The 27,042-nt window shown below is 33.3% G+C and overlaps 1 protein-coding gene across 1 annotated transcript in view; it reads left to right on the top strand.

Annotated features, from left to right (window-relative positions):
- The first annotated feature begins 10,917 nt into the window (after positions 1–10,917).
- The window catches only part of LOC124357081, a 38,102-nt gene continuing 21,977 nt past the window's right edge, over positions 10,918–27,042 (top strand). The window contains exons 1-2 of the mRNA XM_046808501.1: positions 10,918–10,974; positions 16,888–16,935. Of these exons, the coding sequence (XP_046664457.1) occupies positions 16,921–16,935 (15 nt within the window). The 5' untranslated portion in view covers positions 10,918–10,974; positions 16,888–16,920. The remainder of the gene's footprint in view (positions 10,975–16,887; positions 16,936–27,042) is intronic.

Raw genomic sequence — 27,042 nt, 5'->3', positions numbered from 1 at the left:
GAAGTTAAAATAACGATATGGTGTTATTTTTACAATTGACTAAAGTTTTATCAATTAAATGTGCGTTCAAGTTGCAAGTCTTAATAAAGCTTAGAGTTAAAAATATATTTTTGTTCGATATTTTACTGCACCATTAAAGGCACCAAAATCACCAATTCTAACTAAAAAGACTCAAAATAATGTTATAGGTAATATATTACAATAATATTAAATAAACATTGTTCAGTGCAAGAAGTAACGCGGAGCTAAACTACGCCGGATTAGAGGGAGAGTAAAGATATTAGCTTCCGAATCCTTCCAGCCTTACTTCTCGCCGTGGTTTACTCTATCTATCTAGTAGAATATTACGTGACTGTGTACATATGAACAAACCTTCTGAAAATCTAAGAAAATGACCAGTTCCTAACTTTATTACCTCTCGTCCGATGAATTTATAATATTTTAGACTGAACTATATCCATCTTTTTATCTCTGATTGATTTTCATACATGTATAGTGCAACAAATAATTGATATGACGTTAAAAATAAAATACATGTAATTTTGGAACCGAAAACCAGTCCAGTGAGCCATTGCATGATCTTACACCCGGACTCACCACTGGACTAAACGCGCCTACAGGTTTTTAAGAAACCTGCTGTTCCAGTCTTTTGGTTTTTCAGATTCTTGTCCTTGGTTGTAAAAATTCGCATGTTTCTAGAGTTCCCTGACCTCTAAACCATTAATCTTCAAATTCCTAAGACCGCTGTTTCTCTGTTCTCTTAATCCTTAGATTAAAATCGTCGGATTACAAAAAAACTTTTTCACCTGTAATTTTTGTGTGTGTGTTGTTTTTACAAATAATTTAAATACTATTAAGTCGTAAATGGTATGATTGTTAAAACCCAAATCACTTTGGCCAAACTAGAGATGAGGTTTGAAAGATAAACGTCTTAACCTACAAAAAATATTTTGGTGCAAATAAATAAATTATAAATGCGTTAAAAAATAATTTTAAAAATGAGGTTATATTTATAATTAATTATTTACAATACATATAATAAAGTAACCAGAATATAAGTTATATTTATACTGCAATTAATTCAATATTATTTTCAAATTATATGTAATTTCAATAAAGATCTAATCATGAAAAGAACTTGCTCTGCCGTGACTCAAACTTAATGACATAGCGGCAAGCATTATGAGTCTTTACTGAGCCAATTTTCTACTGCTATAGTGAACTTTTAAAGTGTGGATTCTGTTTTGGAGCTGGAGGATGCAGTTCACTACCCTGTACCACACTTTAAATCCACTTGGTACTTCAACTTACAACATTTAGTTAAAGGTTGGTGCACCAGTATGCACTTCTGAAAATATGATACTTTATTATTGTGCATAAATGTAAACAAAACGCAAGGCCAGTAGTTGAAAGTGGCAGGAGTGAATGTATGGAACGACTGATTGCATGTTGCTCGATCATGTGACAGCTGGGTAGTATTACAGTCTTGAGAGGCGAACAAAACATCTTTGTTGATCAGGAGGTTTTATAAACATCTATTTCTGTCCAGCAGTTCATTATTACAACTCTCGTGTAACTGTTGGTATAAGTAAAAATTATTTTACGCCCTCAAATCACATAAGTGATTATCACACACCTGATTTCCGCGATATTAATAAAGTGCGAAGCATGGTAATAATTAACTTCAATTATTACATTAAATTAAACTTATACTGGACATTAAATGCATTATTCAATTTAATATTCCGTACGTTGAACATTACAAACATTCCATAAGGACTTAATGTAGGTTGATTCATTATAATTTATATTGATTCAGACTAAAAATACAGTAAATTTGATCGTTCCAAAATGTTTGTGTAAGAAAATGTGTTCCTTGATGAATGTAACTTACGACATAGAGTAGATATGTAAAGAACTAACAGCGAAATTTAATTTGTTTTACAGTTTTTAGATGGTACTTTTTGAATGAACTTAACTTCGTTGGAAGTTGGCGGACTACACTAAGTTTTGAAGTATTCGAAAACTCTACACATCTGAATGATTGATTTATTAAGTGAGTAAATGAAACTGAAGAGATTTGTCTTGCTGCTTTGGGCGTTAGCTAAGCACCACTCTGATTGTGCAAAAAGTCTGCATGTTAGAATTTAAACCATTTCAGCAAAAAACTAAATATTATAACAATGAAAATCCCAAAGGTAAACTTGTTATTTGCGTATTTATTGGCCTTGGATAGTCAGTATATAAATAAGATAAGACAAGACACCTGTGTGGCTGTGCTGGTTGCCGCTATCTATCATAATTTATATGTCCCTCCGATCGCTATCACGTTTCCCTCGTGTCTCATATTTATTAAATATATATTTCTGATTTCTTCATCACTTTGTTGGTCCTCAGACTGTTTCTCCATAATTTATAGACCTCAACAGAAACGCATAGATTATTCCATTGTTCCAAAGCAACCATTCATCAGTAAGATAGAAAATGTGCATACAATAATTATTTAATATTAAAATAAAACGACCTAAACACATAACATTTGCCAAAAAGTTATATGAAAACCCAAAACTACGTTATGCATAAAATTAATGGTAAAAACTCAACGGCTTAAAAAAATAGTAATTTAAACTATTACATCAGCAAAAAGTGAGATTCGAATATTGTACTGATTAGATTTGAAATATGAGTTATGATTTTGTAATAACATTTGAGTATGGTCAAGTATACTAAATATATACAAAAATATCTCAAATTTGTTAAGCTTTATACTGGAAGTTTTAAAGTATCATGTGTCATAAAATATATTGAAATCTTATGTACGTCACTTTCTGTAATTAAAATGCATTATAATGAAGTAAAGTTAGTGTAGCTTATACACTTAACAATATTTATTCAAATTCAATTTAATTAATTAAACCTGTGTTTACGTTGTATCAATATTTTGCCTTAGATATCTATTATTACTAACACAATTTTTATTTTGTGGCAATTAATGAAATCGTAATATAAAAAAATTGTAAAATTGGAACTTCAGTTTTATAAACCAAACATATAATAAATAATAAAACACGAATTACCTAGATTAAAAGATTTGATATACATCTTTTAAAGATGGAATTTCAATTTTTATATGTTACTTTATGCTTAGAACAAGAATTTAATATACTCTATTAGGAAAAACTTTGTAAAGTTTGTATGTAATATATTTAGTAAACTTCTAAAACTATAGAAGGATATTTCATCATTGTCACTGTGAGATTGACAATTCAAGTTATTCACTTCTAACTTACGATGTAAATCCTCAGAAAGAATTATCTCTTTTTAGTATTACAAGTGAAGTGTCTGTGGGTTTTCATGTCAGTTTTGTATGAAGCAAGAAACCCCTCATTTAATTATCCTTTGCATAAAAAATTACAGATAATCCTCTTCATTAAATTTAAACTTAAGGTTTTTTTTTCTGAAGAACTCATTACGGGGTGATTGAGAATGGTTGTTAATGCATTTTTATTTTCTGGAGATTAGGCATGAAATGTAACTGAATAACTAAATAAAGAATTCGGAAATCCTGCCTTAGATGGGTGGTCTCCTTGTAGAGTCTCTACTTAGTTTTGTTGTTGGGGAGATCTCGGTTAAGATATACCCGTACATGATGCAGTTGATGGAGTGTCCAAGGGAGTGGTTCACAGGTCTGCACAACGCGACGTAATGTTAAGTCAACTGAGATGGCGAGACAATCTGTACTTATAAGGTTTCCATCATCAGCTCGACCAATTGCTTCGTCTAAAGTACCGCAGGTGAATTTGGTTGGGTAATATCGTTAGTGTTGACATTGTCACTCTCGCAAAGTTCACCTGTGAATGAGTTACCAATGCTATCTGCTGAGTTAATGAATGTTCTTTCGCCAAGTCATGTAGGTTCAGTAATGTTTGGATTGTGCAAAGTCTTAACCCTGATTGTTTTATCATTAATTTAACTTTGAGTAATTAATACACAAGAAAGAATACATTTTTAAGAACTTGATTTTAATATTTTTTAATAAATAGAGATGGCGGGACATTACAATATTTCCGACCTTTTTATAATGTATCATGAATGAGATTTAAAAAGGAACATTGGGTTAATATTTCTAAAAAATATGATGATATTGTATATTAATGAATAAAATGGTATAGCATTGTAAAATACATGAGGGTGATGAAATCCAAATATGATATTTAGAAGCTTTATTCCATGATTACAGATTACATATTAGTATAACCTTAGTGTCATTGTAGAATCTTCGAGCATTGGAAAAACAGATTATTGTAGTATCACTAATATAAAGGAATACAACATTTTCCAATCTAATTTTTTATTTTGTGAAAGGCCTTTCTGAATCAAAGATTCCATCATCAGGCACTTCACAAATTATCAACTGTTTACATTTTTGTAATAATAATTTTTTTCTTTTTTTTTCTTTTTTAAGCCCCAGCTACAGCTATGTAGGCTTCGATGTTCACTGGTTTATCTTGTTTCGTGTCTATACTCCCCGGGATTTGAACCCATGATCTCTCGGTTAGAGAGCCGAGACTATAACCATTAGTCTACGGAGGAGCACGAATAATAATTAATTTTATAATAACATATGTTAAACGATTTGGATGTACGGTTAGCCAGTATAAAATATTTAATAAGAATTTAATTTTAATTTTTGTATAAATTGAGATGAGAGTAAAACTGAATTTTGAATTAGTCCGTCTTCATTATTGATAAGTTTTTCTTGATTTGTGTTAATGTAAAATGTTTCCCAAGCATTTAAGTGTATTGTGTTAGTAACCTCTAATGGATGATGGAATCTTTGATTCAGAAAGGCCTTACACAAAATAAAAAATTATATTGGAAAATGTTGTATTCCTTTATATTAGTGATACTACAATAACTTAGTGTCATTGTCACACTGTTTTGCAGCAGTTTAACTGCATGACCAATTCCCTCAATTACTAAGAGTTGTTCATTGTGCTTGGTAATTAGATTGATCGTAATTGTAGTAATAACACTATTATTTATTTGTTTTTGTTTTTAAATGCGTTTAAGATGTCTTAGTTTTGTTAGAGTGACTTCTTAAGGTTTAGTACCGGTACTTGTAACTATTTTGTTCAATTAATTTTTTTACTGTTTTCTTGTTTATGTTGCTTCTAGTACTTCCAATATCGTAAGTGATGTTGCATTAAAATATACTTTATAATTTTAATAATAATGGCAAATAATTAACTTATTTTTGTGTAGTGTGGCGTGTTATTTAGAAATGATGTTATTGTCCTAAGTATTCAAGTTACAATAGTTTATATTTTTGTTAATATGTTATAAACATATATAAACATGTATATATAAAGGTTTTCAATTACAATCTTGCTCTTTTAATTACCTATTCATTTTCAAGTTTGAAAAGGTAATCAATTTTGATTCAACAATTTATAGAATGCTTACACCTTTTTGCCTGTGGATCTTGTTTAATTGATCGCTATGTCATTCAATTGTTCAATGGGAAATTTTTTCTACATTAGTTGTATTTACAATTAAAATTGCAAACTCATATCTTCAACAAATAAATAAATAAAAAACAGAAAGTATTAATATGGTAAGCGATTCAAAATTGCTTAAACATTTTGAACACCATGTATACGCTTAGTACATATGTGTAGTGTTCCAAGGTTATTGTATAAAGTAGTAACTGTAATCTCCCCCCTGAATTGATATGTTATTCTTTGATCTTTCAGATTTTGTATTTTCCAAAATATCCTAAATTGTCTTGGTTCTGCAAGCACTTAAATTTTTTTCTGGAAGTTCTGATATCTGGAAATTTAAGGATTTCGAGGGCTTGAAAAATTCTTGGTAATTTTAATTTTGTCAAAATACGAAACTCTGCTCGACAAACTGGAAACTTGAATTCTTGAAGAAAATTGTTACCTTAGTTTAAAGAAAAGTGGACATTTTCATCTTTTTAATAAGTTCATTTTAGTAGGTGTCGTGCAGAGCCAGTAGTGAGGAACCTCAATGCTTTCTGTAACCAAGAAATTAAAATATTTAGGGATGAGGTTGAAGTATACAAAAATTTTGTTAAGAAACGTATTAGCCAATGTATTGACAGATTTGAACGATATTAGGAATGTATAAAGTTTTCAAAAAAATGTACAGACTTCACTGAATAACTAAAAAGGCCTTCAATTTTAAGAACCTACAAACATTACAAACAATAACTTGACCGTCGATAAAAGTTAATGATGTCTAATGTGATGTCTTATTTATATTAAATAATAAATATTATAAAAAAGTTATTGTAAATGTAAATATAATAATTCATATTGTATTTTTAAATAATAATTTAAAGTACTGCAGTGTTTTTTTTTTTTTTTTACTTTATCTCTCTTATTTCTATTCTATCTGATATATTTTATATGGATGCATCTAGAACCCCAGTCGCGATTTCATTATCAGATAAAGTTAATATCCAAGTTCATGGTTCCGCCTTCAATGAAACTTACATAACTTCACTACTCCAGATCCCGCGCCAAGAGAACATTGAGAACGACAAGAGGTTGGCGGCCTCTAAATAGTACTTCTGATACTGAGCCAGCCCTAATGACCGGTTATTTCGGTATTTGGTCATTCTCATAGCGTGCAAACCAATCGGTTCAGGCAGCCCACCTACCATCGCAGTGTCAATGACACACAGATCGCTTCTGTTACTGACCATATCGGGATTACAGCGCGGCGTGGGGGGCATAGCGGGAACTATATCTCAGACACGCCACTCTGGAACAAGGGGGGACTAATGGTGTACCAGCATCTTCCAGTAAAAACGGGCCATGGATAGTACTTCCTTAATATATCCAGGCTTGCAACACCGAGGAACACCACACTCTATGACAGCGATTTTCCGCAGCAATTAAACCTGAAGATCAAAACATTTTCTCATTATCTCGACATTTTGGTTAATGATGTGTCGTTCCAGAACAGCTCCGATTTTTGCTGTAGCTAGCGGAAGTGCAACTAGGTGGTAGAAGGTACAAACCAGCCAGAAGTGAGATCTCCTGAGTTATTATTGTTAATGTAGACACTTGCAAGCCAGTGCACTTTAAAAGCCGAACACAAACCATAGTCACATTATGGCACTGATATGTCAGTGTGCTTGTATAGTAAATTGTTCGTGAAATGGGGTCGTATAGGCTAATAGAAAAGATTCATTTCCAAAATGGACTGATGAAGCATGCGGACTAGTAATTATAAAACAACTCTTGAGTATGAAATGTGCGGAACCTTGATGTAGTCGGTTTAGCGCTGTACCGGGCGATGACATCTAGATGGCGGCGGTGGTGAGCGAAGTCGAGCCCGCGCCGACACGCCCGGTCGCTCCGACCGTGCTGTTTAACCGTTAATTCTCTCAATGGTTGGCACACACCCAACTTTAAAGCCCACACTTCCTCAGTGAGACAATACAACAGACATAGGTCGCTGCCCACGCGATGAAAGTCACTCGATACCGATCACCTACTCTTACTTTCCTTCTTGTTGTTACATTCGCGATACCGTGTGGAGATCCTCTGCAGAAGCAAAAGTTATAAGTCGGGGTTCTACTGGTGGTATTTTCGGCAGTAGGTCCCATTAGGAATAAGGGGTCCCGTAATGAAATAGCTTATCCAAAAGGAGATGAACAAGCAAAGCAGACGTATGATGATTTATTTAAATACATTGATTTATGGAATAGGTTTCTTGAATGATGCATATGGTTACAAGATTACAAGATTACAAGATTACAGGTTACAATATTAATATGCTTGCGTTGATCTCAGTGATTGCCTAAATCATTTCTAGATCTTTACAGTAAATCCACCAAGTTATTTACTTGTATTGTTAGAACTAATCCAGGTTCAAGTACAATTACTGTAATCAGGTTTATTTTTTGTAAAAGTCTTGTGTCTAAACGTGTTTTTGGCACAAACCAGATTTATCATAAAAACGTATAATCCTATATATCATCTAGCCTATGTAGTAGATCAGTACTAATAATAATAATTTCCATAGAATATTATTAGAGAGAATAATTGCTTGGACCGCTAAAAGACTGTCGGGAAACAAACGATTGAAAGTGTGAACAGTTTGCTCTAAATCAAGAAAAAGTATAATTGGGCTTTTACAAGGATTTCGTGTTGAGACAAACACACTCGTATTACTGTATTTTGAGTAATTCTACTACTAAGAGTGGAGTGCGCATCACCACGAGTCATAACAGACTTCGCTGAGGTTGCATGCAAAATGCCATATCTATAGCTCATTTAATTCTCGAGATAGACAGACAGGCAATCATACAAAAATGAAGTTGGCATAAAAAGTAACACACCATGGAGCTCATTCTTGTAGAAATTAAGATTTATACAAAACTTAAAGCATACATATGAAACCTTTCTCGAAATATCTTGCTACATGATACAATCAATTTTTTTTATTAAATTGGATTTAATATAAGTGTTTAAATAAAAATTTACACACAAGGTCACTATAAAATGATATTATATGTGTTGGCATAGTTAGGCTACATGTGTTTACATGTCTCATGTTTGAATATCTTATGGGTGTATTTTATCGTTACCATCGTAGTTACTCTTAAGACCAATGTAAAAAATATTCGCTAACGTTCTCAAATCTCATCAAGTGACACATACCATCACTCAACTCAGTGTTCCTCATTAAGAAATGAAGACTCATGCACAACTTCAATCCTACAAGTCAGTTCGTTTTCGAGATATGGAAAGACAGAAAAAACAAAGTTTTTCCACCTTCGCCAAAGCACAGCCAACAACCAATGAAGTCTTCTTTGGAAGAACCATTGACATTGGCGATAAAATAGGTGCCAATAAACACAACGAAATAGCTCTGATAAATCAATCCAGCAGTTTACGAGTTCTTTACGACTGTTTCCATAAGAGAGCATTTATGGCTTTACGACGTCCTGGACCTTTAGTAAGTCAAGCGATACCACATGCTGATAGAGTAATGTGGTGCCAAATTATAAAACGTAAATTCAAGGATTTAACTGATATAATTTGATCTCATGTTTTAAAATCCCGCCATTAAAGTCCTCCGGACTTCAATTTTTGATATTATCTCGAAAATATCGATTATAGGAATACACGTACGTCTACCTAATATCGTTTCACGCACACAAAATTAATTTTTTCCTGAGTAGACAATATGAAGATAATTTCTTTGAATTCAGAAAAAGTAGAAATATTGTTTTACTGAAAGTGAAATTATATTTATTGGAAATAGGAAAATTTAGGTAGTTTTCAATCAGACTGATATATAGACGGTTGAACTCTCTAACGCTGTAATTTATGTACGTACTATAAAAAGTATGTACATACTTCAAATGTTTATAATCCCACATGAAGTGACAAAGTTCTGCTTTATCAGTATTTAGGGAAGTTATCTTAAAGGGTTATATATTTAACGATAAAACAGTTTTCCAAAGCAGAAATTAACTATACCACCTTAAAAGATTGTGTTCTATGCAAATATAGAGTTTAGCTTCATTTCTCCTTCTGCTTAGAGCAGCCATCATAGCTATACATACCGTAGCTGTGGTGGGAAGGGTTGATTCAATGTGAATTTTGAGTTTAGCTCCAGCTCGCCTTCCTGTTAGTGCAGGGTCTGTAATCTCCTGAAATCTGGAGTCATGTTCATTTGAAGAGATCAAAAGTGGCAACGTAGAAGATCAAAATGAACTCCTTACTCGTTTTGGCATCAGAGACTCCGGAAAGGTCTCTATCTCTCTCTCTCTCTCTTTTTCAAAACAAAATTGCGTATGAAGTCGTGGATAACTGCTAGTTATATAATAAACATTTCTAGACGCCCCACTGTGGTCAGCACTAAGCCCAGTAAACATAATTCTCATCTTATGTTGCTCTATATCAAGTTAATCATAGTGTCCCAATCTGACTGTAGGATGGTGCTGCGACTTGTGTGCCAGTAGGACCTTATGTTTTCTTAGGACGTGTTTTCATCGTCGGCAAAAAAATTGCTTTGTCGCTGTTCTCGTGCGGAAACATACTCCTGACTTGTGCGAAAAGAAATTACTATTTCCTACTTTGTCCTATGTCTCTTACACTATACTTCACCTTTAAGTCTTAGACCAGTGTCATCATATCTTTCTATTAGCTGCAGATATTTATTTTAACTTTTATTGGTGCCACTCTTTTTACGTGTAGAAAAACTTTCTCCCTGTAGTCTTTTTTTTCTTGTGATTGTTGAGGATTACACTGAAGTCCTTTAATTCTCGGATTCCTAGTACATTTATTTATCAATGAATAGCCCTTATAAATAATCAATTTTATTGATCTGCATTAAATAAATACAGTGTGTAATTTTTGGAATCGCATAGAAATCTCTCAATTCTGATAGGGCATCTCCTCTTAAGTTCTCTGGAAAATTAATCTCTCTAGGGCAACGAAGCAAGGTATTTAATGGGAAATAGAACACCGCTGCTAAGAAACTCTTATGTATACTATAATACAGGGTGTATTTTTTTTTTTAATAGGCTACTATGGTAATTTTGGAAATTAAAAATCCGACCACAAACTTTAAATAGTGAACCTTTTCTTGTTTTTAAAAGAAAATAGATATGGCTACATTAGAATTTCTCATAATTGTTCGAAAATTATAAAATGTAAAGGATTTTGAAATCATAATAATTTTGTATTTAAAAAATCCACGAATAAATTCTGCAACATTAATTGGGTCTTAAATCTAAGTTACTTTGATCACTATGGAATTTCCGAGACACATAAAAACAGAAGATAGATACGTGGTGTGGTGGCCGTGTATCCTGGTCCGCCGACTGTGCTGGCGCTGGCGCTAGGGGGGGAGAGCAGCCACAGCAGCATGTCCACAGGGGCCCAGTCCTGTCCTGGCTCTTGTCGACTCCCGCGGACACCTCAGGTGAGTCTACATCTATACACGCGAACACGTGCCGGCCGGCCTTCACTATTCTTTACCCTACAACTGTATCTAGCAGTGACTTTAAGATATGATGACTTTAGTGGTCCTAGTATGAGTCTGCGATGCCATGACCTTTTGCGCTTGCATACTTTCTTGACATCGTCAATTGCCGGCGTAAAAGTTATAATTGATTTATTAGTGCATATGTAATGGTATCTTTGCTCATTGCGAGTCAATATAAATTTGTTATTAATCCATAGTTATAAAAAATATACAAGTCTGTAGACTATACAATTTCTTTGCACATTTTATTTTAAATGTAAACTCACAACTAGTCAGTCACATCAGCCTCTAATATCAAATAGGTAAATTTAAAATTTGGATTATAAAATTTTATAATTCTTATAATTAAGATAAATTTAGCATCATGATTTTAGCGTGAGTCTTGTATATTATTATTTTGTTGTAAGTATACGATTTTTAGAAAACCAATGTAACCTCGCTTACTATAAGGAAAGGTCTACAGTCTCTGTTTTTTCACATTCAAAATAGCAAAACAAAATTATAAATAAAAATGTACTAATTAAAGGAAAAATAATATTAAATTTGAGTTATTATAATATATTGAATACTGAGACTGTTAATATATAAGGCTAATGACAAGATAATGACGCTAATGACATGGTTTAATCACGATACCAAGGTGTCCTGTACATGGACCATTAGGATAATGTAGGTTAAAAAAACTTAAATGCTAGATAATCTGTGTGTGTTTTTTCGTTACGATTCAAATAAAAATGCTAATACACAAAATACTCTAGGGCTGTGTAAAGTAACTAACAATTTAAATAAATGTAATTCCAACCATTCTATTTAAACATATCTAGCTTTTGGAGAGCATATCCCCCAAAATTTGAGGAGAATTTATGTTATTGGTTTGAAAGTAACTGGTTTAAATTATATTTAATTTATTTTTACGTTTGTTTACTCAAGATTACTATTTTTATCCTCTTGAATATGTACTAGGCCTATTATGTAACTGTAAAAATGGAGTACAAAATGAATACAATTTTTTACATTTTGATTCTTTGTTTACCGATCAAAAATTAAATTTTGCGTTCTAGTTTATAAGAATTCTTTTTCAAATAGGGCCTATATAAAAGCAATTAGTATATTATTAATCAATAATATCGATTATTGCCAGATATCTTCTTTTAGAAGTCTTACTCAAGAAACGATCAAACAATATCTTTATAATGAACATTATAGTTTTAATTGTCTTCACTTACGTGTTGGGATCGGAGAAACAATAGAATGGCTATGGATATTCACATTTACTGACTCTATGGGAGACTTGAACGGCAGGTCATGGGTCTAATAGGAGGTCAATGAATTTCATATAACATTCTATGTTACACAAAATAACACAATTATAATAACATCACTATCGCAGTATGATAGATAAGTATTACGAGCTCGTTATTGATAAATATTTAAAGAACAGTTCCTTACGTTATTATCATTTTAGTAGGCTATGTTTAATGTAGTAAAATAGTTATGAGAGATACTTAGATTCTGAGAATTATCAGTATGAGGTATTACAACCAAGTATAAAGATATAGTGAAAATGATAATGATAAAAATTACATAAATTGCGAAAAGAGTTGTAAAGTGATATCATTATATACACTATTAAAAATGCCAAAGTGAAGGTAAATACCGTGAAATAAGTTTTGAGAGACTTGTGAATGCCATTTTTATAGCCCATACTTGGTTTTAATGAAATTCAGTGTTAGGTAGATTATCTGTACATAGCACAAAATACTGCATAGTACTGAATTTAATTTCTTAAAGGCGATACTGACCTGATATTTAGTGGTTAGGCGAAATATAAAATATCTCAAACTGCTCAAATTTTACAACCAGGCTAATTTAGAACACAAGTAAAGAACTGATTTGGTATGTTTGCCAAACAGTTTAGTTCTTTGCCAACTTTTCCAGTCGTGCATTACTCTTGTTAGTATAGTCATAACTAAGTCAAACAGCACCTGTCACACCATAAACATGGCCGAACGAGCAATCTGCCAACAACACGACAGGTGAACGATCAGCTGACAATAACCTACGAGAAATCAGCTGAGAACAGCCATCAGTTATGGCGGGAAGCGGTCCTCCCACCTGACTTGGTCCGGGTCAACGACAAGGATCTTACGCCAACACCCAAACTTTACTGCCTCTCCAAGAATGATTAATTATTGGTTTTACGGCGCAAGTTCAACCATCTATCTTGAAAGACACAGGAAAATTTACGATACATCTATTTTATACATGAGCTGTTCGAAATTACACACATTTTCCTTCTAAACGGAGACAATATAGTGTCTATGTGTAAATTTACGGTGTGGTAAAAGATTTCACCCAATAAAAAGATACTGATATTTAGTACAATGGTATGTTACAGTGCGAAGTCAGGTCCATCAATGAACAGAAATAGGTATACAAGTGAAAATTGGCTCAATACCAGTTATTCTCACAATAACTTAGTTTACATTTCCGAATATACGTCCTGAGGATCCATGTTATATTTTCCTCCTAAGCAGAGACAATTTAGTGTCCATGTGTAAATTTACGGTGTGGTAAAAGATTTCACCCAATAAAAAGATACTGATATTTAGTACAATGGTATGTTACAGTGCGAAGTCAGGTCCATCAATGAACAGAAATAGGTATACAAGTGAAAATTGGCTCAATACCAGTTATTCTCACAATAACTTAGTTTACATTTCCGAATATACGTCCTGAGGTTCCATGTTATATTTTCCTCCTAAGCAGAGACAATTTAGTGTCCATGTGTAAATTTACGGTGTGGTAAAAGATTTCACCCAATAAAAAGATACTGATATTTAGTACAATGGTATGTTACAGTGCGAAGTCAGGTCCATCAATGAACAGAAATAGGTATACAAGTGAAAATTGGCTCAATACCAGTTATTCTCACAATAACTTAGTTTACATTTCCGAATATACGTCCTGAGGTTCCATGTTATATTTTCCTCCTAAGCAGAGACAATTTAGTGTCCATGTGTAAATTTACGGTGTGGTAAAAGATTTCACCCAATAAAAAGATACTGATATTTAGTACAATGGTATGTTACAGTGCGAAGTCAGGTCCATCAATGAACAGAAATAGGTATACAAGTGAAAATTGGCTCAATACCAGTTATTCTCATAATAACTTAGTTTAAATTTCCAAATATACGTCCTGAGATTTCATGTTATATTTAGTTGTTGGAAAAAGGAATGTTTATTGTTTGATGTTTAAGAAATTAAAAGAACATAATTTGAATGGAATATTCATCTGTTTCCTAACTATTCGAACTACAGTAATATATCTTGAGGGTAATATATCCTATTTTTGTTGGAATAACTGCTTTTTTATTGCTCTTCGTTTTTGAAATGTATAACGAATGATAATGTTTGCAGTAGTAAATTAATTATATATTAGAAAAGTAGAACCAGGTAATAAATATAATGCATTTGACATTTTTATTAATGCGAGTAATAAAACTGATTTTGTGCTTCAAATCTTTAATGAATATAAAGTATCTCAAATTAAACAGGCCTGTTATTTTTCGAGGTTCTCCATGAATTTGTTTAATTTTTTGCATATTATTTAAGATTTTAGTTACAGCAAAGAAAGTATTACTTACTTTCAAAATCTTTTTATGATGGTGAGGAAGTTTTGTTTTTAATTTGATTACTTACACTTTTATCAGTTTTATAGTCTGTTTAACCGAATCTATTAAAGTTAATGTGTAATATGATTCGGATGTTTACCATCCTTAGATTACAAGTATAGATGACTTCGTTTAGAGAACTGGTTTTACCCTCCTTCTGAGGTGTAAAAATCCCCTGATAAATAAGGCTAAACATGCAGAAAAACTTAAAAGTGTGACAATGGCCTTGCCACACACCAAACTAAATTTGGCAACTAAAATTATTACACGTTAAAAACGAAGCAATACCTGACTGGTACAACAATATTGCTGATTGTATCAGAATGGTGCGTATCAGTCATAACCTAGGGCACTACATAGCACATGTCACACGAACCAAGGAAGGCGAAAGACGAGGAAGAAAAACAATATCAGCACTTGTGCAATCGTTGCGCGTTATCTGAAACAAAAATAACAGGGATATCGGAAGAGGAGAGGTAAAAGGCAGACTCCTCCGGCCTTATGTATTAGTAATGGTTCTTAAAGTTATGGTGTGTGTACAAAACAACAAAGAAGTTAACTGAAAGGAATTGGTATAACACCTTCAATGAACCTCTTTTACTTGGTCATATAGATGTCTTTCATACATTCCTTGTCATTCACATGGATAAAATAGTGGATTCCTTGTTCCCGATTCATGTGACCAGAGACTTTCAGGATATTTAAGAAATTCCAGGAAGATTGCCCAACTCTCAGAAGCTGTCATTTTTATACTGTTAAAAATCAGGGCTGTCACGGACTGTTAAACGTGCTGGGTCGTAAGATGCCAGGCCACGATGCGCTGCTCAGTTTCAGTGAATAGACGCAAAGTAGCAGCACGTGAATAAACGCATACGAATACATATAACCACTGCGTGGCTGATGGTAACTTTAACACTTGGTAGAACTAACATCCAGGAAGTTCCAAGATTTCTCGCTTATCAGCAAGGGAGATCCTTAAGCCCCGTTCGCATACCACTCTGTGTGGTGGGCAAGGCAAGGAATCATCATATTGTTAAAATCATGGATTTTAGAATGAGTCGGCCTACCTACGTGAACAAGAAATCCACTATTTTATCCATGTGAGGGACACAGCATCTATGTATCCTAGTAAAAGAGGTTCATTAATGGTGTTATATCTTAATTCCTCTTTTCGATTGGATGGAACAGTATGAAGTATATTGAATAGTATGTCTATTGTCGTAAGTTAATGAATCGCACATTCATCCAAGAACATGATAGAACATTAGTTTTGATCCAAACTGTTGTTCCAAAATTGGAAAGATTGTGCATTTAAAATTTTCTTGCTTGGAAACAAAATGAGAATCATCTCTCATCCCGACAGGTTATGCTGCCCCATCCATAGAAAAAAGAGTTATAAGCCGCCTCTGGCCCCATGGGCGCACCAAAAGGACAGGCAGAAATGATGGTAACAAGAAATGTGAGATCGATGGTCAGTCAAGCTCATTGGAGATTACGACAGTGAGTTGTCAGGGACATGAAATATTTAAAAGACGTGAGTTAAATAAATATTATTAGTCTTTCATTATTACCTGACCCAGTTCCTCACCAGCGTACGCTATTTTCGGATTTGTCTGTCGAAGAAAAGCAAATTCGGGAACTCTGAGTATCATTACGGAGTTTAATATTGTCATAAGTCAGCTCTCCACCGGACACAGAAGTTTGATCGGAACCTTGGTGAAAGCTTCTGCACATGTAAGGGCGATGCTGAAAACAAAGAGGGCAAAAGAATAATAATGCGAGGTAGGCGTTGTTTAGCTCGATGGAACAAATCACAGTAGGAATCGTCCAAGGAATTAGTAAGCACCCTCTTAAAGAAAACTTATCATTTGAAAGGGATTTTATGTATAATCCCAGCTGGACATTTTTCAGAAAGGGTTAATCCGTCCGTGCTTCAATTTTATAAGCTGTGTAAGGAATATTTAATATTGCATCAGTACAAAAAAGTTTTACTTAATATGACATTAAGTTAAGCAAACTTGTATAGGTCTAAGTATTAAAATGTATTAGCTGTATTAAAACATACAGATTGTCCAGGTAACGAATACAATAGTATTTCTTGCTGCATTTTACTTGATTATTCCATTGCAAGTGTTGATATCTTGTAATAAATTTTAAGTAAGGGATATTGTTTTAGGTTTCGTCTTAAATTAAAGAAGTCCCACCCAGGATGGTGTCCTTAACGGTAAGTCCACCAAATAATTAATTAATTAGTAGTAACTATCATTGCTTCTAAAAGTTATTAATCAAAGACAAATTAATGACAGTTGACAGAACTGAAGAGACTACATACATTCTGAGGAGTCCTGAAAGACTGAGTAATGTTTTGAATTAATTATGTGTGTTATTTAATTACTCAAATAACAGCAGAATATGGTTTTCAGTTTGAAGTATTCGATACTTAATTCAATAGATGATAGTGAATGGAGGTATTGGTGAGCACTTTCCTGTGATCTGAGAAATTCTAAAAAAAGTTCTAACTTTAAGGAGTTCAAAAAAGAAAATAACTTTTCTCATTATGAACATTTGTATTAAAGTACAAATATACAGTGGTAGAATGATTGGACAAACTATACTATCAATATTTCTATCTGCACCATTCATATACCACATATGAACCTACTTTAAATGTACCTTCGATTTGAAATGGTTTGGATGTAATAATTTCACTGCAATTATTCTTTTAATTGTAAAAAACGTATATTTTTTATGATCTATATTTATAAAGTGCATTTGATTTTTTTAATTATTAAAACGTTAGAAACCCAACCGAGTTTCTACTATGAAAATGCGTAACTATCCCTCATATATGACCAGTTATATTCTGATTAATTGTATAGAAATGTTAAGCACCTAAAGGACCAAATCAAAGGTTTATTATTTAAATGTTATTCCTATTTTCCGCAAAAGAACCAAACGTATTAAATGTATTATCTAGTTTTTGTCTTCATTTTTATTTCAAAATATTCAAAACCAAAGGATCAAAGTTCGAATCTAATCATTAAACAATTAAAAGTCTTTCTGAAAATTTAAAGAAGAAGTAGAGATGAAAATATGGGCAAAATATAAAACGAACTTTGAAACAATCTCAAATGGAAAGCTTTCATCCCAGCAAAGATTTACAAATATTTAAAAACCAGTATTATTGCAATCAATTATATTTTCTTCAGAAAATATTTTCAAATATATGTGAAACAATTGCTTCTGATCATTTTACACCTTAAGTTGATGTTTTTTTTAGATTGTGTTTATTTTCTAATAGGATTATGTTTTTCAAAAAGTGCCAACGTTTAAAGTTGAACAATTTTAAAAGATTTCATTTTTATAATTGGAATAGTTCAAAATTTGCTAAGCTGAAGTCCGTTTTCATCAACCTATGAAAAAAAAGTTTCACTCTCATACAAGAGTTTTAATTAGTACATACTGCTTACTGTGTTTTTCTTGGAATAAAAAAGTAGCACGGGCTCTGTAGTTGCATTGTTAAGGTAGGTCGGTGCTGATCAGTCGTCGGACAAGTTTTTATAACGGACTTTCCGCGGGCAGTGAGTTGCAGTTGTTTTAGTGCGTTCGCAAGGATCTATCTTTGGCTCCATTATGTTCTTAGCTGGGCGAGCGATTACTCGACTTGCGATAATCGATACATATCGACATCCGATCCGACGGGATGCCTCGTTTTGCTCTTATTGGAAATGTTGAACACGCGACTAGACTAATGCGACGTAGGAGGTTTACATCCCACGGGATGTCGAATTGGTCTTTAAAACAAAATTGAAATATTATCTACATGTAGACTACCTTATACTACCATGCGTTATTTTCAAGGTCTTAAGATGTAGCTTTAAGCTACTAACAATTAAATAAAAAAGTAAAGAAGTAAATTGTTCATGTGTTCCAAAGCAACAGAGCAGTCAAAGGCCACAAAATAAGCGAGAAAATGTATAAGATTGATTGAATTTTTTTGTTTCATAATTTATATTTTTTACACACCAGTACAAAGTTTTTTCTATAATATTTATAATGAACTAAATTGTTTGTTGAAAGAATCAGCCCATAATACTAAGATTATTTGTAATCCTAACTCGTACTCAAGTGACAAAAAAAAAAAAATAATAAATAAATAAACCAACATCTTTCAAAAACTGCAGTATGTACAAGAATAACATTTTGCTCAGTTATGTATTATTTGTATAGGTAGGATAATATTTCCTGACTTTTTATGGCAATTTTTATTAAAAATTAACTTCTTGAAAAGAAAAAAAAAATGGAAATGGAAGTGGAGTACTCACCGCCATGCACTCTCAGGTCATCTACTGTGATGCAGTACAAATAATAAGATGTTTGCTTGGGTACAAGCGTGTAACGACCCAGCCAAGGTTCCATCATGTTTCTGCCAAGTCACGCTACAGTAATCTGGCTCGTATTACAGGTGGGCAACAATCTGGGAGAACCACTTCATCGATCAGTGCCAATATCGAGGGTCCTCAATCGCTTGATACCGGTTGCCAATCGAATATAACGTTCATACAAGTGTGCTAATGGAGAGCTTTTCATAAATGCCGACAGCTTATTATTGCCAAACTGTAGTGATGTTCCTGAATACTCCAGGACTAACCAATATGGGAGATGTACTCTTCCAGATTCTTCACACCTTGTCAGCACCGTAGTCGAAGAGATGCAAAAATAATCCCTCAACAAGAGAAGAGGTGTTGGTGGTCAGGTTGGATTTCATCAACAAAAACAGCGGACGAGACCACGATTATGCAGGTGGCGACCTTAACATTACCATTGAGGACGCAAAAAGTTTCCGAAGGCCGACCACAGGTTGACATTCCGGCGGGAAGAGACGTCGACGCCCACCGCAGACTCCTGGAGACGCGGTGGTAGTCGTGGAGTCTTCATCTCTCAAGTGAACTGAATATGACAGATACTAAAATTTGAGCAAAAGTGGAGAAAACTTGTAACTACGATGCGCAGCTTTGAGCGTTTTTATGAAAGGAAAATTAACTAAAAACCAGGAACCAGGAAAATTTGTGCTTGTGCCTCGAATTGAAACTTAAGAAGTACTGGGGTGATTCATTGCAGCTGAAATCCCAAATTTAATTATCATTCTTTTTAAGAAGATTCAAGAGAGTGTTCACTCAGAAATACTAACCGATGTCAACTTCCATACTTCCGGTGAACCTTTGGATGCATAGTCAAGAGAAAACCATTCTCTGTTGAACAGAAATTGAATGAATGAATGAATGAATATTTATTTATTTCCTCTCTCATATTTACAAAGATCTCAACATACATGCAAAAACAGGAAATGATCTCCACATGGGCATAGCCTGTGTGTGGAGATCGAGACGCGATCAGCAGCATGAATATGTACTCATCAACATAAAAAGTAATGTAAATCTTCGTATGCTCGTAATATAAGAAAAAACAAATATTTCATAGCTACAACAAAGCAAGTGTTTGACAATAAGATTACAACCAGATAACAACCGCAGAAATGATAATATGATAATGGATGATTCATAAATGATAACAAGAATATAAACTGAATTTATCCAAAATACGAGATATCGGTTAATTAGGAGGCTTGGAACCTCTCACACACTTATACACTCACGCCACACATAACCATCATAATCTCTCTCTCTCTCTCTCTCTCTCTCTCTCTCTCTCTCTCTCTCTCTCTCTCTCTCTCTCTCTCTCACTCACTCACTCTCTCTCTCTCTCTCTCTCTCTCCCTCCCCCCTCTCTATCCCCCCCTGCTCCCCTTTACTTTTATCTCCCCCTTCCTGTCCCTATATTTACCACGATCAAAAGACACTCTATCAACACTCAATCCTACACAGTTACAACATCATGACACCAACCCACTGTCAATGCTAGCGATGAACGAACATAGGTTCAACAATTATGCTAATGTGCATACAAAGAAGTTATAAAATATTCTAACTCAACTTTATCTATGTTTAGTAGCCATGAGGTTACTTTCTTTTTATAAGTGACGGATTTGTAAACACTTGGTAACTTAAGACAATCTGGTAATTTAGGAAAAATTATATTTGCAATGTAGTGTGAATTTGTGCAATTGATGGACTTCTCTAATTTTGGGGCAATAATCCCAGAGGACACTGCCAATCTGGTCGAGTAGCTATGGCTTACTTGATTAAAAATATTACTGTGGTTTTTGAACATGTACATTATAATATTTCTAACATATAAATGTCTAACGTTAAAAACCTTAAATTCATCAAATAACAAATCTGAAGGATAAAGACGATTTTTTTTCAAGGCAGCTTTAATAATTGCTTTTTGGACAATTTCTAATGGTAACAGCGAGCTCTTAAATGTCCCACCCCAAGCAATAATTCCGTACTGCAGAATAGACTGTACGAATGCGTAATAAACCATTTTTAGTAAATCAAATGTTAATATATTACAAAGTTTTTTAAAAATAAAAATGTGTTTCCTCAACTTACTTCTTATATATTGGATATGAGCTGTCCATTTCAACCGATTATCAAAAAATACTCCTAAATACTTGTACTCAGATACACGGTCTACACATTCACATGACATACAGCCAGCCACTCCGCCACAAGTGTGAAGCCTCAGGTGTAAATTGTCCGGATCATGACCCGTCCGAAGTGCCACTGCCATGCACTTTGTTTTTTTGACGTTGATAGTGAGTCCATTTTGGTCAAACCAGCGCTTTACAGTGTTTAGACCACGCTCAGCCACCCCATACACCTCTAGCCAGCTGGACCCCTCGAAACACAGAGCTGTGTCATCCGCGTATAAAAATATTTTACCATTTGCCATATTTATTTTACCTAAATTGTTCATATATATCAAGAATAATATAGGACCTAAAGTACTTCCTTGAATTACACCGTACTGTATGGTCTTCCTCGAACTCAGCTCCCCCTGAATTGTGACCACCTGACTTCTGTCTCGGAAGTAGTCTTTAAACCGTCCTATAAAATAAATAAATAAACAGTCCTAGGCTATAAAAAAGGTCATAACGTAGAATCTTAATATCCAAAATAACTAGCCTCAAAATTTCTTTACGGAAATGTTGAGAATGTTGTGGGTGAAACTAATCTTGTCAAATAAAAAACTGGAGATAAAAATGATACCATTACTAAAAAAATGAAGAGGAGTGAAAAAAGTTCAAAAGGGCGATAATTTAAAATATTAAGTGAATATACCTGTATAGTTACTTTTAAGAATAGATTTTGTATTTCCCATGGAATCTTGCATTTTATGAGTGGAACAGACGGTATCTGACAGTGAACATGGACCGGTTCCAAGCAGAGGACCAGAAGGCCGAGGCCAGATGTTGTGATATATTGCCGACCAGATATCTCGAACCAGATAAGTCTTGCTGACTTGTAAATGGGCTTCTAGCGATTTGCGCCTCGATGGGCAAAGTACACAAGTGGTTCAATATTTTACATATCTTTATCGGGCACTTCTTACTAATACTGCAATACGAGTTTTAAGAAATATGTAAAAAGAGTTATTTGTATGTTTCAAGATAATTAGTGTATTTAAAAGAGAAAAAATAATTATTTAAAACGCTTACGCGATGTTTCTTTTTCGCGAACTAATAACACTGAGAATGTTGCAACTTTGCAAAACACAGTTTAGGTGATCACGAAATTTAGCAAATTGTCATGGTGATAACTGGCATTATCATACTGAGATCGACTCTAATTATTTATAACAATATTAGGCTTCCGGGTCTGCTTAATATTGCAGCTGCATATGGTATCTGATACACCCTTGGATAATATAGCTCACAAGTAATATAGTAAGTTTTTTTGGGTTTAAAAATTTACTATTTAAATTTTTAATCGTTATCAGTACTATGAGATAGTATATTGGAACTTGAAAATAATGAATAAATGTTATAGTGTACCACAATGAAGTATTGAATATCACTACGAACTTTAGCAATTGTCAATAAAGCTATTTAGAAAATATTTCTTGTAATGAATATAATTTCTAACACAACAATATATTGTAGAGCTAAACTCCATAAGATATACAGAATAGTACCTACATAACTTAAATGTTGCTAAATTAAAATAGATAAATATTTAACAGCTTTAATAATGTTTACGATTTAAAATCCTTCCAATAGGTCATTGAGGGCTAAGAAGATCTCGATTTAAGATGGAAAGTAATTGATGTCCTTAATGAATGTTTTGAAAATGTTTTGTATTTAGGGAGTTGATCTTGGAAAAATTTTGAAAAGTTCATACAATTCGAGTTTTAAATTCGTGGCCCAACCCAGCTGACTTGCTGGACGGGTGTGTAGGAAGTAATCCACGCCAAATGTAGTGAGTGGCTGGAGCGATGTTGCAGCTTTTATAAACTCGCTTTTCTTTTTCTTCACGACTAATGTAGCTGATGCACGATTATTAGTGCTTTGTTGTGTGTTTGCACTTTGTTTTGTTCGCTTCTTTCTCTAATGATCCCTCGTGTTGCATTAGTCTACTCGTCTAATTGTTGCTTGCCGTTGCTGACGCCTCCAGAGATACTGGTTCTTGCCAATTGCCTGAAGGCAATTACTGTAATGATATGAATAGACTGAATAACCCCTACTTTGGATGGTTTAATATATGAGGTAAATATGCGCTTTTAGATGAACTATTCTCGCTTAGCTAATTACTTAATACTGCATCACGATTCTGCTCATTAATAAATTTCGGCGATACAAAAATCTCCAAACAAAAAGGTAAATTACCTTTACACATGGTTTCTTTGATCCTTTGTAGAACTATTTAGGAGATTATTCTAGAAAACAAAACTTTTATACTAGAATAAGTATACAAGTGGCTGTTTTTAAACTTTAAGTTTCCAAAGGTTTGATTGAAAAGAGTAAAAAACTCAAAAGGATTTATAAGTATTCCAGAGGGTTTTAATATGAAGATTTTTATATTAGTCTTATGAAGGTCTAAAACACCCTTTCTGTGGCGAGTTTTGAGGCAGCATTCAACTTGAGGAAGTAAAATTTAGAGTGAAAGGCAAAAAGCTGTTGTTCATTAGAAATTCATAAAAAATAAAACAATTAAAAAAAATCATTATATTTGTTTTTCTTTACTTTTTTACAACTCAATTACACTGATAATATTGGGCTTGAAATTAAAAAGCGTTTCTTTGCGAAGTGCTTTCATTCCAAGTGACAGAACGATTTTGCGTATTAGCTTTGCAGCTGAAAAATGAGGCAGTTGTTATTCTATTTAAAAAGTAAGGAAAACATTATTTTTACCTTGAGAATTTTGTCGCTTCAAATTAATGAAGCGGATTTTATTACTACGATGTCCAACATGATTTGAAATAGATCTACAGGATCTTGTACAAATGATTTATTAAGCAAGAGCCAGATGAAGAGAGATACAGAGTTTTTTGCAGATCTGTTGAAGATGTTCTTCATTTAAGACTCCTCATGTGCAACAAAAAATTACAAAACAACTATTGCGTAATACAGTTATTAAGTCTTAAAATATTGGAAGAGTCCTTTGCCACCAATAGAAGGTTCTTTTCCTACATAAGTAATTCATTGATAAGAGATTGCGGCTCCTTTACATTGAACTTCAGAGCGATTGAGAGGTTCTGGTCTACGTGAAAAGTCCTCGCCGGTTGCCGGGCACTGAGCTGGTCAGTGTACAGGTCCTTCCATACATCACGACAGATGCTGGCACGGCGGCTGTAGCGGTGGTCTTTGAGACACCCGACCGGTCCTTGCCAGATTATATCGCGAAACCTCAGGAATCCCCGACATTAAGCCGCTAACCTATTTTGAAATTTATGTCTCTACCATCCTGTAGCCGTGTAATCCTACATGTTTATTTTTTAAATCTAATTGGCACAGTAAAACAGCAGGCAGGCACTAGCGGATTTAATAATAGGCCGATTAAACCGTACAGGCGTAAAGGGACCGCCAAATTAACATAATAACGTATCATTAACATAAAAACGCACACTAACGATATTTCTATTTTTTTTTTTTATGTTAAAATATTTTCTTTTAAAATGTTTCAAATGCAATAAAAATGAAAGTTTTTATATGATTTACTATTTATTTGTTTTGTCACCTTTTAGTAGAAACATTTCCATATAACTTTCAAAAATTGTATTAGAAGAAAGGGTAGCAAATATTACAGGGCTTAGGGGGTAGACAACTGTTTTGAAAGGCAGGCTACTTTCATGACCATCTAAATTATCTTGTTTATTTTTTTTTTATTTATTTATTTAAATTACTCACGCACGTAAATACGTACTCATTTCTTGTAATAAAAATTACTTTTTGCTAATTTGCTTTTTTATTAAAAAAAAATTTAGCTTCTTTAGAAGTTTTAGAATTTTACGTTTTAAAAATTGCTTTCCAATAGTTGGATCGCCTGGTTTAGTAGCCCGCTAATTCCAGAGTATATGCTGCATTTTATTTTTATAAATAACTAGCGGACCCGGCGCGCTTCGCTGCGCATTTCAATAAGTTTCCCGCGGCTTCGCACGCAATTTCCCGTTGAAAACAGTACACTATATTCACTTATTCATTTTCTATCACATTCTAAACATTGCTGAGATAATTGATAGTCGTTCCTTCGTGAGCTTCTTGGGCGCATTATGAAGGTATGTACCACATTCCTGATACTTCTGTCAAAAAAAAACAACTAAGGTTGATTTTATAACATTCTTTATATTTGTAGCCAACGTAAGATAGTAATTATGATATCTGCATTGCTCTTCTGATCAAGCATGAGCATGGTTTATGTTAAATAAATATTGCAGTTAAAGGTGAATTTTTTACGTCAAATTTGAATTGTATTATCTGGATAGTAAAGTCTATGTTTAACAGTGATTGCAGAAACAGTTTAAACAAAATTTGTCGTTTCTCTTAAGCTTACTCTATGCTTTAAAACTATAAGTGTAGTAATTAAATTATATATAAATATATTTTTTTGTCGCATTATATATGTTTACAAAGAACAGCTGATTAAAAATTTGAAAAGACTCTTTCACTTAATAACATATGTTTGCTGCAATGCATTTCTTACGGGTATTTCTGTAACCAGTGGGGCGGAATCCTGAATCGGGAAAGGGATAAAAAGTATCCTATAACCTTCTACAGATCAAGACGAACAAATTAAAAAAAAATTAGGCGAATCCGTCCAGCCGTTTGTGAGTGATGCTTGTTACACACGAACAGTTTCATTTTTATATATATAGATTTATGTATGAGCTAAACTTACCAACAACTTTAAATTTGTATGACAAAAACAGGTTTTTAATTAATACGGTATCGGTAGCACTATAATGTTTTATCGAGTGCAATTTAGCCATGGTTGCTATAATAATTTAGTATCTTCATATATTACTTTTCAATATTATCTCAGAAATACTTTTCAATTATGACGCTTTATTTTTGATTCGATAAGGGCGTGTTCTATTTTATGTTACGCTGTTCTATGTCCTCTGCTGTGAATATAAACTATATGTACAGTAAAAAATTGTAGTAACTGAATTAGTGTACAGTTTAATATAAGGACAGTATTATTTATATCTTTGAAAGTGCACTACTTATATAAGGCTCTGGTCGTTAGTACAGTCTACACTCGCTGGCTGGGGAACTCCTGGTGCACTTCACAACCTGACAAATTTTCTGCCGGTATCTGGTTGTATTTTTATTACTATTAAATCAACAATTACTAAAGTTATTTTCGATAGCAAATTTCAATGTGTGAAGTTATCATTTTCATCCTAACTTTTTTCTTTTTGGTGAAATTGCGAAATGTTTGACCTATCGTTGTGCCGTAAATATTATTTGCAATGGAATAGAATTTAACAGGATGGATATCGTTTAACACTCTCTATTGGCATTTGTAATTTAAAATATGATTGAATTTGTCACAGGTAAAAAGACTTTTGGGAGGCATATGGAAAATCCTTAATGGATCAAATTGAAATCCATAATTAATGAAAGAAACTATATAATAATAAATTTGCAAGCAATAAAATTACCAGTTGTCTCAATTCATTCATTTATAATAAATATTACTGTTTGAAAATATTACTTAGCATTACAGTGCATAAATATACCTTACTTTATTTATCTCTTAAAATAGAATATTCAACAAATATATATGATAAAGCTTAATTTATGGCACATATTCAATCTAACAAAGAATGTTTAACAGTTTATGGATAACAAAACACTATTCTATATTAAAAGAGTAAACAAAAGTAGAATATACTTGCCACTCAAGCTTGTTCGGAAGATTCT

This window comes from Homalodisca vitripennis, chromosome 3 (assembly GCF_021130785.1).
Source record: "Homalodisca vitripennis isolate AUS2020 chromosome 3, UT_GWSS_2.1, whole genome shotgun sequence".
In the NCBI taxonomy this organism is placed as follows: Eukaryota; Metazoa; Arthropoda; class Insecta; order Hemiptera; family Cicadellidae; genus Homalodisca; species Homalodisca vitripennis.
The sequence above is the reverse complement of the archived record's forward strand: the minus strand, read 5'-3'. Positions and strand labels throughout refer to the sequence as shown.